Below are 12,329 nucleotides of genomic sequence, written 5' to 3' on the forward strand. Positions count from 1 at the left end.
TTGCGAGGCACTGAAACCTCTCTCTAGGTTTTCAAGCAAAAAAAACGTACAATTTATTCAAAGTACAAAAAAAAAATTCGACTTCCATCTCCAAGACGTTAAAAATCTCAGTTGTGTTCCTAGCACAAGATTTCGCTTTCTAACAAGTTCTCATAAGTTTAAGTAAATTCCCATGTTTCATTCACAGAAGCATCTCACTTTCACATTTTTATCGCAGTTGAAAAAGATATTACACAATTTCTTTCTCTTCTTAATTTATTATAAAATCGCTCTCTTCGCTCACTCGGTACCGCGTTCGTCTTCGCGTCTTTATCAACGACATGAATAGCTCGGTGCGTACGGGATTACCGCGTTTTATCAATATGATCGCAGACAGGTCCTTGAGCGCGATCTAACGCCAGCGGGAATTTGCGCAAAAAGGCTGAATGGCAAATGCAGTCACGCCTACATCACGTGTATGTTCACGTATGACGGCCATTCGTTTCCTCCTCTTTCTCTGCGCCAGCACGTGTGCTGGTGCTAGCAATTGTATCGGTATCCTCACGAGAGGATACTGACAGCTCTTATGGCTAGTACGTTTAACATTTATTGTGATAACGTGACTATGTCCTCCGTGAATAACGGTGACGTGCACCTGGAAGTGCCTAAAATTCGCGTTACTCTAAAGACAAGAAATATTCTGTGAGTATTGACAATTCTTCCTTCAATAAAAATTTAATCCAAAATATGTAAGACATATTTAATTGCGTCTAGCTTAAACACTTAAAAAAAAAATCATTTAAATTACAGCTGTTACATGTATTTAAACAAAGAAATGAAGAAACCAATAGTTTGAAAATTCAGAACTTTGGACTGTCATATTTTGACGCATGTATGATCTTGAAATTTTTTTCCTGAGAAAAAATTAAGTTTCTTGAACTTTAGAAAAAAAAATTTCAACTTTTCAAAGTTTATATCTTTAGAAATTTCTCTTCCTCAGATTAAATCTTTTCAAGGACCACGTTTGTAAATACTTCGGAACAACTCTCTGTCTTCTGATACGCATCTTTTGGATCACCCTGTATGATCATCATCTCGATTGTTATCTACTATAATTACTATTGATGGTAGGCTAAGCACTATCGAAGGTAGCTTGTTGTACGCGAAAACTTCGATTTGCGCAGCGCAGCAGAATGATAATTATTGACAACAAAAGAGGCTCTCGAATGCTACTTGTGGAAAGGAAGTCTTGTAAACTGACAATACATTCTCATGCAAGTGTTTAAAAATACACATTTGTCTGCTTTACACGTAAAAAAAAAACAAATACAGATTACCATTTATAATTATATAATTTCTGATAGTGTGTTAACAAGAGAATTTTAGTTTTACGAATTTATCTTGTGAATGTAATTCCTTCAACTGATCCTTGATAAATCCGGTTGTACATTAGGTACAGACTTACCAAACAGAACGAAGGAGCGTGTTTATCCGATCTAGTTTCGATGAACGTATCTGGAATGTCCTTTTTTTTAAGTGTTTAGTTTACAGGTATATGTTACAGGCTACTATAAATGGCATGCAACATTTGGTATATCGCAGGATAGGTTACATATCTGGACATTCGATTTATTTATTTTATTAAATTATCGTACAAGGAGCACTGGATTTGGATGCAGGGAGCATGCTTAACACACAACTCGCGTTCACATGAACAGATTATGGAAAAAAGAAGAAATAGTACCCGATTAATAAAAACACGACTGTTTTCTTGAGTATTGTTATTAGGTAATTACGAAAAAGAAATCGTGATTATTGAACAAATTACTGAAAAAGAAATCGTGCAATACTGTTCAGGGCAAGACAAACATGATATTTCCGTACACACTCACTCATGCGTTATTAAATGTTGTCTTGACTGAAATGACAGAGTTCTAAAAGTAACGGTATTTCTTCTGAAATAGAAACGTAAAGTAATCGGCGGATTTATTAATGCTGTTTGCAAGTTAACTTTGCGAACAAGTAAATTGTTAAGTAGTGCCAATATTTAAATGCATTTGTAGTTATATCTTTATATTAGACCCTCATATATTTTATAAATTATCTTAAATAAACGTACAATAAATCTTTTCCTTTTTGTAAATATAAACGTGTTTTTAAAATTTATTCTTTATATTCTTTATTTTTCTTTAGAATCTACTCAATAGATTCGACATAGTAATTTGCGAGATCATTGCTCCAATATTTCGCCAAGTATATTGCGTATATGTCGAGCTCACAGATTTACTACAAAGGGAATAATCGTCGCATATAGGCAAGAGAAGATTATAAAATATAGAGGCGGCAATTCGCGAATTGAAAGCAAACTATCCGTCATCATTCTGGACTGTCAACCGTCAACGGTTGTCCGTTCATCGTCCATTATCTCGCACTTTCCTCAACTCGTTTAATACTTCGTGTTATCCGCCCCGTTTTAGATCCTAGTTATATAAGGCACTCTTCGAATAACAGACGAAGATTAGAGGAATAATTTTGGCGACGCCCAGCCTTCACAATGTCGCCATTGGGACTCGTAAAAATAAGATGGCTAGACGCCGTACGCATATAACTGACTAGATGAATCCACTCTGCTCTGAGGAGAGAAAGAGAGCGGAATCTTTCCCGTTGTATCTTTTATTTGTAACTAGTCCTGCCGAACTTGTTCCCTTAACTTTCTCACTTTGCCCCTTTTTATATCCTTCCTCTCTCCTGTCGAGGAACCTTACTCCGAGGAATCTGCCTCCGGAAATCTTGGAGACATGTCGATATTATCCTTTGTTACATAGATATGCGCGACATAATAATTTATCTATCCTAATAATACTAGTACAGTAGTATAGCAATGGCTAATCTCAAAAGATAAAATAATATACATCGCTTCATATATATATATGTATGTGTATATCGTAGACTAAATTCGAGAAATCGCCTGCGGAATTTCCAAAGTTTTAAATCTAAAGAATAAATTCTCTCCTGCAATGGAAGGATGGTAGAACGTCATTCGACCAGCGAAGTAGTTCGTTAAAAATGATCACAGAATATACCTTATAACAGCGCACGTCTGATGGAGCGATTAAGTAATAGACGATTGTCTAGCGATATAATAAATCCTGTCTACGTTATCCGTCAGCGAGAAGGGCCACGATATTTCTATAACAACATAATTCCATAGCTAAGAAGGCACATGTTTGCAGATATGTTTAGGCGCGTACTGGCGATATACTCTTCGAGACAATCTCAAGGAAAATCGATATTACGTACTGCAGGTACTTTTGGCAAAGTAATCGTAAATCATGAGGAATGTACAGTGTGGAATGTGTGTAGAAAATATCGTATAGTAAGATCATAAATTTAAACAATTGGTAAGTACGATATCAATATAATATCGCAAGTAAGGCAACAAAGACTCATGTCCCTTCCAGAGTAATAATGCGAAGTATACCTATATATATATATATGTATAAAATATCGTTAATATAAAATATATCCTGCGGCTTATAGAATATTCTTTGGAAGCATGTACGTGACAAGAGAATAAAAAAAGACGCCGTTTTCGAGGCCCTCTCGTATACTCGGAGTGTCTTATAATAATATAAGAAGAGCAGTGCCTGCACTTGCTTCTATTTGGTCCATTTATACCCGTTTTACGCTCTCTTCCTCGATCGTCCGATTATCAAAGTATACAAACCATACGAGCGAGGAAGAAGAGCGAAAATATTATTTAGATCGATTTCTTCGAGACTGGAAGTATCGTCAATCGATCTTTTTAACGTATCTTTTCGCGAATTTTATTTTATAGTTGATTTAGGTCACGTGGAGATATCTGAAACAAAAAGCAGAAATATCTTTTTAATTCGTACATACTACTAATTAATCGATGAAAAAATATTTGGATATGTATAATTTTATAAATTTATAAAGAAATGACTGTTATAACATTTATAAAAATTCGTATAAGTCTTTTCCTTCGTAAAGATACTTTCTATCTATTGATACTCACCTCACCCTATAAATCCTGCTGCTAACGATATGATGAGGGCTAAAACTCCGGTCAACATTTGGCCAGCTGTCGAAACGACCGGCGGTGACGCCGCATTTTCGACCACGGTGTCTGGTGAGAAATAATCTTCTGCTGTCAATTTATCACCATACTTATCCAGTAAAAACATAACGAGCCCATTCGACCAGCCGAAACCAAGTTGTACCTCGTATTCACCTCCAGTACCATGGCCACCCGAAACGGTTGCGTCGTACTGCAAAGTTTAATTTTCTCTTATTGAAAAAATTTCTTTCCCAACTGTATTGCATGAACAAGATTAAATTTGACTTCAGACTAAAATTAAGTAAATCAACATTCTTAATATAAATATTTCATTTTTTAACGCGACAGCAACATCGGTTTGTTTACTTTTATTCTTAAATTGTATAAGAATTGGTTAATTAACAAATTAATACACATTCTCGTTGTGTTTTCGTGCTTTTCTTTGAAGAAATTACCTTTTCGTACATGCTGTGCGTCTCGTTGAAAGCCTTATAGTTGCTACGGACCCATCTCTGGCTGATCTCGTAGGCCAATCGCTCCGCCCATGGATCGCCCGTATTGTTCAACGACATGATGAAGAAATACTGAAGAGGCGGCCAAGCATTGGGATAGTCCCATTGTTCACCGGAGTGTTCCAACGTCGTCGGTATGCCTCCCTGATTCAACATGATCTGATTCTTTTCGAGGTACTTGAGCACCTTCGACACGTATTCGGTTCTCTTCGAGGTGTCGTAGCAGTCCGTCCAGAGCGGCAGAATGTTAGTCGGATAGAAGTAGTCCCGCTTGATGTCGTTCAGCATATCGTAGTCCAACCAGGCGCCCACCTCCTCGTGCCACAGCACCATCCTGATCGCCTCCTTCCATTTCTCGGCCAAGTCGTCGTAATACGCGGCCTTCGTCTCGTTACCCATCTGACGACTGTACTGCGCCAGCAGCACGGCGTTTCGGTGTATTAAGGTATTCAGATCGACCGGAATTATAGATCTGGTCTTGAGATTTGTCAGATTACCTGGAATCCGTTCCGCTATCAGTCCGCAGTTCCCTCCAAGCCGCTCTCGTGTATATTGCAGCGCGATCCATTACGACAAGTTTTTCAACGCGCTAAATCGCGTTTTCAATTTCATTATGATAGAATTGAGCAACGTAGGGCGGTTTAAACGACTGCAGAAACGGCACGATCTAACGATCAGAGTTGCGACACGTGCCTTAGCGAAAATGAATTTTAGAGTACCGATGCCTCGAGAACAATGCTTTCACTTAGGAAACGAGACGGAGGGCCTTGAGGCGTACGCAGATCTCATTGAAGATACGGTGTTTAATGTGGAATAGCACGATAATTGTGGGTAATGCTGCGCGCGCGCGTGTATGAGACGTCATTATAGCTTCGGTTCAATCCATTAAAAAAAAAAAAAATTGACGAACAAACAGGATTGCGCTCTTAGCTTCTTTTAGTATTCGATATTAGTTTCAAACGAGCATCGCGAATAATCAAAGAATCTGCGCGTAAAAGGATAGTTCAGTTGCGAGACTTTTTTTTCTACGCGTATATATATGAAAACATCTGTTCCTTTCTCGTTGAATCAGAGATATCACTATTACAAACTCTTATAAGTAGTGCGGTACGTCATTTTCTGTCGTCTGTGACAATAATGTCTTATCCAGCCTCAACAAAATTATTTTAATCGCACTTGTGGATATGCATGTAATATTATGTTGCGCCCGACGTCGCTCACCCATAAAGACTTCTATTTTCATCGCGCGGGAAGCAATTAAGGAATGATAATTACCCTTGTTGGTACCCTCGTTTACGAACCATCGACTGGAAAAATCCCATCCGGATTCGGCCGCCGTTTTCAATTCGGAATAATAATTGTCCTTCTCTTCGGCGGTCCGAAAACTTTGGCTCGTCAAGTAATCCTCCCTGATCATCAAGTCGCGAGATTAGAAAAAAAAAATCGAACGGGACAAATCGAATCGGAATCGATGTCGAAAGTGAGAGCAGCATCGCTAATTACTAATAGAACTCGCGAGATCAACGCTGACTTTACGCGTTCTGCAAGACGGTCAGAATCTCTCACGAACAATGCGAGTATTGCGCAACGCACAAAAATTAATGCTTACAATCCGACATAAAGCCGGTAATAAACGCAACAGTGTCGTCAAGAGTAATATCCGTAAATGTATGCTTCAACTTATTTGCTTCAACTCTAGATCATTTAGCTCCTCTCGAAATCCGCATCGTCATCCGCGCTATTACCGAAGCCGAGCGGAGATCGCGGTACTCACTTGTAGGATTCCGGTCGGGGACCCGACGACTCCTCGTAGTACCTGGCGAGCGTGTAGTTGATCCCGTCCTTCTCGATATCCACAGTTCGGTTGGTCATCCAGAAATCAAACTCCTTTTCCAGCAGCCAGAAGTTGTTCTTCAGCCAGACGTCGTCGTTGGTGGTCTTCAGGTATTCGTCCACCATGGGGATCAACAGCGGCGGATGCGAACGCATCATGTAGTACACCCTACCGCCGTTCGGTATTATACCGATCTTATCTACTATCGAGACGAAATTGTTCAACATGCCCTTAACGGTGTTGTACATCTCGGATAGTAACAGGCCCTTGATGATCCAATACGAATCCCAGTAATAGAACTCGCGGAATCGTCCGCCAGGTACGATCACCGGATTCGGCACGTAGATGATCGAGTAGAGATGCTCGTTGATCTTCACATCGTTCCGCATCTTTCTGCCTAGCAATTTCCAGATATGATTGAGATCGGAGCCAAACTTCCGCAGCTCGTCGTCCTCGATGTTTTGCAGGAACTTGGGACTAGGTACCCAGTCTTCAGGATCCCAGTCCTCGAACTCGTAGCCCGGTGGCTCGAACGTGTCGTTGACGAACTTCTCCACCTGTTGCTTACTCGGCCTGTCGTTCACATTCCTCATGAAGGCCCGGAACGACGCCAGCGTCTCGTTCGGCGGCCGCTTCATCTTCATGTCGACGAAGCTCTTGGAGTCCTTGTATATGCCGGCCATTTGTACCGTGTGCAGCAGATCGCCGTGGCAGTATACCTCACTGGAAAGGCACGGTATATGGCTACTTGGCTACTCGACGAGCGCGAGACTCTCTCGATCGCGTGCGATCGGCCGTCGCGGCGGTCTCTCTCGCCGGGACCGATCGCCGGGAGTGTTACGTAGATGAAATCGCAGGATGAACTTTGCACCGGAGTAAAAAGAAAGGATAAACGTGTTTGAAGAAATAATGAATGCGACTGCTAGTTAACCTATGGTAATGATAACGAAGAACGTTAACGAGGCACTGTGGATGATATATACAAGTAGAAGTTTGTTATTTATCAATTATTTACATAGGTACGATGTAAATTAGAATAGTAAATCTCCTTTCACTGTAGTGCAAAATTAATCCCGCTGAAAGAAGCTGTGTTAAAGGTTTCCGAAGGTTTCTACGACGTGGTCCTAGTAGTAAAGTTTAAAAGGCACGCTTTTCAACTGTTCGCGGTTTTCGCGGTTGGGTCGACATCTGGACCAATGTCTCGACCTCCAATTAAGCCGGAGATATTTTAGAACGCGCAATCTTTTCAGTAAAGACAAAGATTATACTGCCTCTAATTGTGAGAATAAAAGAGCTGTGGCTTCCAATTGCGAAACAGGATTATCTATTAGTCGATCGTTTATCCTCATAAACAACGTCGATAAAAACGCAGGCAACATGTGTAAAGAATTATCCGTTTAACAGTAGCAAAATTCCGATCCCGCAATTACAACGTTTTATTTTTCTTATGAACTATAAGGTATCGTAAGTATCCTGAATCACTTCCGGGTACACCTTACAGCTAGGCCGAAGAGGTATTAGATCAGAGCTCATAAAAAGAACGTGCTCATTCGGATGAGCGCGTGTTCATGTGGTAACAGCCATCAAGTTCCGTAAATATGAAAACTCGGTCTGTCTGTCGTGATTATTAAAATCGCAACATCATGACGTAAGAGCGTCATGACCCAAAAGCGTTCAAAAGCCTTTCGCGGAATCTCTTCGTATTTATGTACAATTAACATTTTTAAAAAGGATTCTACTATTCTCTTCGCGCAACCGTTTGGACGCGTTTCAATTCCATTCGCTTCCGTTCATCTCTCACGCGCGGATTATTTTTCACCAATCTCGCGAGCGCCGTGCCCGCATCACGCGGATCCGCGAGACACGTAGATCGCGACCCGGCCACCGATATACGTGCGAATCCCGCTTTCCTGAACGGCCTTGATGAACGAGATCCCCGCGTGTGCACGTGCTCGCGCGCGTTCCGCGAGCTGGGAATGAAATCGATCGCGTATCTGCGCGCGGAACGGTGGAGATCCCGTGCGTTCGCGTGAAGGAATGCGCGAGGCGGTTCGCGAAATGTGCCGCCTCATTATCATTACTAATATGCGCGCTACGAGCCTGCGTCTCGCGAATAAGCGCGAGGGATAAGCGTTTTTCCCGCTCGCGCTCGGAAACCGAACCGATCTCCGCGCGTCACCTCATTATGTGTTCGGTTCCGCTAACGAGATTACCGCGAGAATTCAAGCCCTCCCCTCCCTCCCCCTTCGCACCGAGGAGACATGCAAATTTTCCGCGGGGCCTCCGATTTGCGAAAGCAACTCGTTATTAGTCCGCGATTCCGGCAAGATCCTGTTTTTTAACGCAAATATAATCATCCGCGCGGAAATAACTGCACGCGTGGAAGGATCTTTTAATCAAGACACGTCGCACAAAGCATTTTTAAGATAAAAGGCTTCTTTGAAAAAAGTTCAAATATGCAAATATCAAGTTATTGTTGTCTCGGTAAACTGTTCTTAGAAACATGTGTGTTATTTAAAGGAGTTTTTTTTTTTTTCGTGTCAAATCTATTTGCTCCGTCGTCAGATTATCTATGTTAATACATTTTCAAATGAATGGGAACGATGGCGTGGGAATGATAGCGCGATTTCAGCGTTTGCGTCATTTAGCAGTATCCATGATAATTTCGTTTGAATATTCGTGTGCAAACGATATGCGATAACCAGTGATCATTTGGTTTCTGTCATTTTGGGTGCGAGCTGGCTACTAACCAGGCCTTACCTGCCTGCGATTACGCGTGATATATTGCTTACAGCTTTCACGCGATAGTCCAATTTTAAATAGTTAGCTTTTATACATTTTTCTCATGAGCGATATATCAGCCGCGATTATTATTTTTCTTTTCACGTCAATTACGCGTACAAAAAATTATCGTGGAAAATAACTGTGGAAGAGAGAGAATTATCGCAAATAGGTTTGAAGAGCACAAAGAGTCGAATACGTCGAATTGCACGATGCCGGCGATAGATCGTTTTAATTGTATATTAATTTAATTAATATGCCAAACGTGACTCTATCATGCGACAGAAGAATCGGCCGCGTCTGCTCCCAATTTATTTTTCGCGGCTGCGTTTGATGTACGCGACTCATTAGCCACCGGGATATAAATATTCGTCTAAGATGAACTGAATCTCCCTAGAGTGAAAAAAAAGTCTGGTTATAACTATCAAATGTATAGTGAAATAGTAACAATTAAATATTTTGTCAGTATAACCAAAAATAATTTTGCTTTTCTAAATATTTAATAAGTATCATCGAATTGGGTATAAGTTATTAAATATTTAGAAAAGTAAAATTATTTTTGATTACATTGACCAAATATTTAATTGATACTATATATTTCACTATACATTTGGTAGTTGTTACCAGTCTTTCGTTTTTAGTGTACGAAAGCTCGCCGGTGCGTGCATCTTAGATTGAAATGTCATTGTGGTCTTGAAGAAGAGTGGCCTGATCGCGCCACTTTATTAAGACGTCATTCGAAACATCTCCGGAAGATTCAATTTGCTAAGCTTCGAGCGTGTTCGGCGTCACTCGTATCCTTTACACATCATCATGTTATCCTATATCGCATTCATCACGACATAATCGAGGCTAGCTCGAACCGGACACGCACCGCCTCGGTGAAAAAAAATAACAGAAGGTGTTTCGACAGGGATCAGCAGTTAATCGTTTGTCGCGATCGAGAAATATGCGCCCATTACTGGATATACCTGCACGTTATCTCGGGGACGTGATTCGAATCTGCCTATGTCGCGATACGCTTATACTCAACAAACATGTTTGCATCATGTGACACGCCAGGCGCAAGAGATCCTTGCTTTCTCGGAAAACATTACCGAATTTCGCATTCGCAATATCAAATTCGACGGTAATTCCACACTGGAACCTATTATTATCCGCTAATTGTGACATCGCGATCTTTGAGTATTTTAGGAAGAGTCATTATATTTTTATCGTATCAAGAAATAAACCGGATATATATTTTTTCATTAAACGATGATCAATCTCCGCATTGCGGAAGATGCTACGTAGATTTTGAAATGGCACCACGCCAAAATTCGCGGGATTACAAATGCATAAAAGTGTTCGATGCATCTAGGAATCTCGATACGAATTAAACGCTATGTTCTGAATTAATTGAAATTTTTTGCCTAGAATTCTAAAATCGTGTCAATCAAATCGTGTTAGACGATACGTAATAATAAATTGTATTTTACGTGATAATAAAATTCAAAATTTTTAATTGCTTGGTACGTTTTGTGTCAAATACATGTAAATATCGGAAGACAGTAAATTTCCTCTGCTCGAAAGAGAATTATGAGGAGCACGATACACAATATCGCCCACGGTTTTATCTTACGCGTTATTAACAAGTCGATACCCTTCATTGCTCACTTCGTTTAAAAACCATGACGTATCTGTAAAAAAGCAGTTTCGACCTGATTCCTTCCCGAGTATCTACATAATTATTTGCTTATTTAAAAAAAAAAAATACGTTACATATCGCAAGTAAAATATTTTTAGAACAGTGCGCTCTATATACATGTATGTGTAACTGCAACAATGTGCATTTTCAAATTTGCATTTAAATGAGCGTGCGAGAAATTGAAAAACCTTTGTAACAAATAAATACACATGTATAATTCTGTGCACCAGCCACCTCTATTTCTTGCGGGGCCTCGGCGTGCGGAGAAACAAATCGCGGATGATGAGGCAGAGAGATGCTGGTGGCGCGATGCGGCGCGTCATCGATCGCGCGAGTGAAAAGTTTCCGTTGCAAATCAGCGCATACGAGATCCACCATTAACATGCGCACACATACACGTGCAGACGCTGTAAAGGTCACGCTCATTGTGCTTGCGGAACACGCTAATTTAGAGCCCAACTTGCCACGCGCCTGATTCCGGGACGAAATTCATTGCTAAGGTCATTTCCCTAAATGCTCGCGTCACGCGTGCTCGCCAATGCAATATCGCGTATGTAATCCCGTTGATTTAAGACGACTCAGATTCCTTAGTGCGTCAGAGACATAATTATACTGTATAATCGCCCCGCACGAAAAGGAAAGCGCAAACTTTGAAAAGCGACGCGCAAAAAACTCTAATAGAGAGAATATTGGTCCCTTCTCAATTTCCTCTGAGGTTTCACGATTATTCTTTCATTGATAATTAATTTTCTATTTTTTTTAACGATGATTTATTTTTTAAATAATTATATTTCGTTTTTACGCATTTTTATTAAAATAAAATAACGACAAAAAAGAAGGACGATCTAATTTCGGAAGCGGACTACTTTTCTATGTACGAGTATGTTCCGCAGCACATGGTTCGCGTTGTTCTATGTCAAAACAAAATAAAAACTTGGGCAAAGACCAAATAACAGAAAGATATTTTACTTTGTAAATTATGAAGTACTCCTCTACTTGGAAAAATAATTAAATTGTTATGATAATATCATGTAGGAAAAAAATACATTTTACGAAAGTTACACACGAGAGAATGCCTCATAAAATTTATAAAATATATATATAATATAAAAATAAAAGCAATTTTTATTGCAAGCAAAATTATTCTCTAGATCAAGGAAATTTACTGAATGACTGATACGTATGTGACACGACTGTGTTTACTGCCACATGAACGATATGCCTCGACAAATCGTTTGATGTGACATTTCCTCGAGGCGTTTAATATCGAAGATCGGTCAGCTGTCGGAATTTACTTGTCTGAAGTCGCAGAGATGCGACCTTCTGACAAGTAATGGGAATTCCCAGTGATGGGAATTTAAAAGGACGTAAACTGGAAATTTGACTTTTAGAGTTCTGCATCTTACACAAAATTTACAACAAATTTTTTTAAAAAGTTATGAAAAATATTCAGGA

General features: G+C 40.0%; 1 protein-coding gene and 1 long non-coding RNA gene across 10 annotated transcripts in view; one reads left to right on the top strand and one right to left on the bottom strand.

Annotated features, from left to right (window-relative positions):
• The window catches only part of LOC105197594 (trehalase), a 52,490-nt gene that overhangs the window by 4,744 nt on the left and 35,417 nt on the right, over positions 1–12,329 (bottom strand). For 8 of the 9 annotated variants that reach the window (XM_011164056.3, XM_011164063.3, XM_026140914.2 and 5 more), the window contains 4 exons: positions 6,347–7,129; positions 5,848–5,981; positions 4,516–5,069; positions 4,024–4,271 (listed from right to left, as the gene is read on the bottom strand). In XM_011164056.3, coding sequence (XP_011162358.1) covers positions 4,024–4,271; positions 4,516–5,069; positions 5,848–5,981; positions 6,347–7,129 — 1,719 coding nt within the window. Of the gene's footprint in view, positions 1–1,948; positions 3,842–4,018; positions 4,272–4,515; positions 5,070–5,847; positions 5,982–6,346; positions 7,130–12,329 lie in introns of those variants that run through there. The other variant, XM_026140915.2, reaches the window with a different exon arrangement.
• LOC120357249 lies at positions 226–2,452 on the top strand. The gene is made up of 2 exons (XR_005574408.1): positions 226–871; positions 980–2,452. It is a non-coding gene; the product is annotated as an uncharacterized LOC120357249 (long non-coding RNA).

The sequence above is a fragment of the Solenopsis invicta genome, chromosome 3, assembly GCF_016802725.1.
Source record: "Solenopsis invicta isolate M01_SB chromosome 3, UNIL_Sinv_3.0, whole genome shotgun sequence".
NCBI classification, from domain to species: domain Eukaryota; kingdom Metazoa; phylum Arthropoda; class Insecta; order Hymenoptera; family Formicidae; genus Solenopsis; species Solenopsis invicta.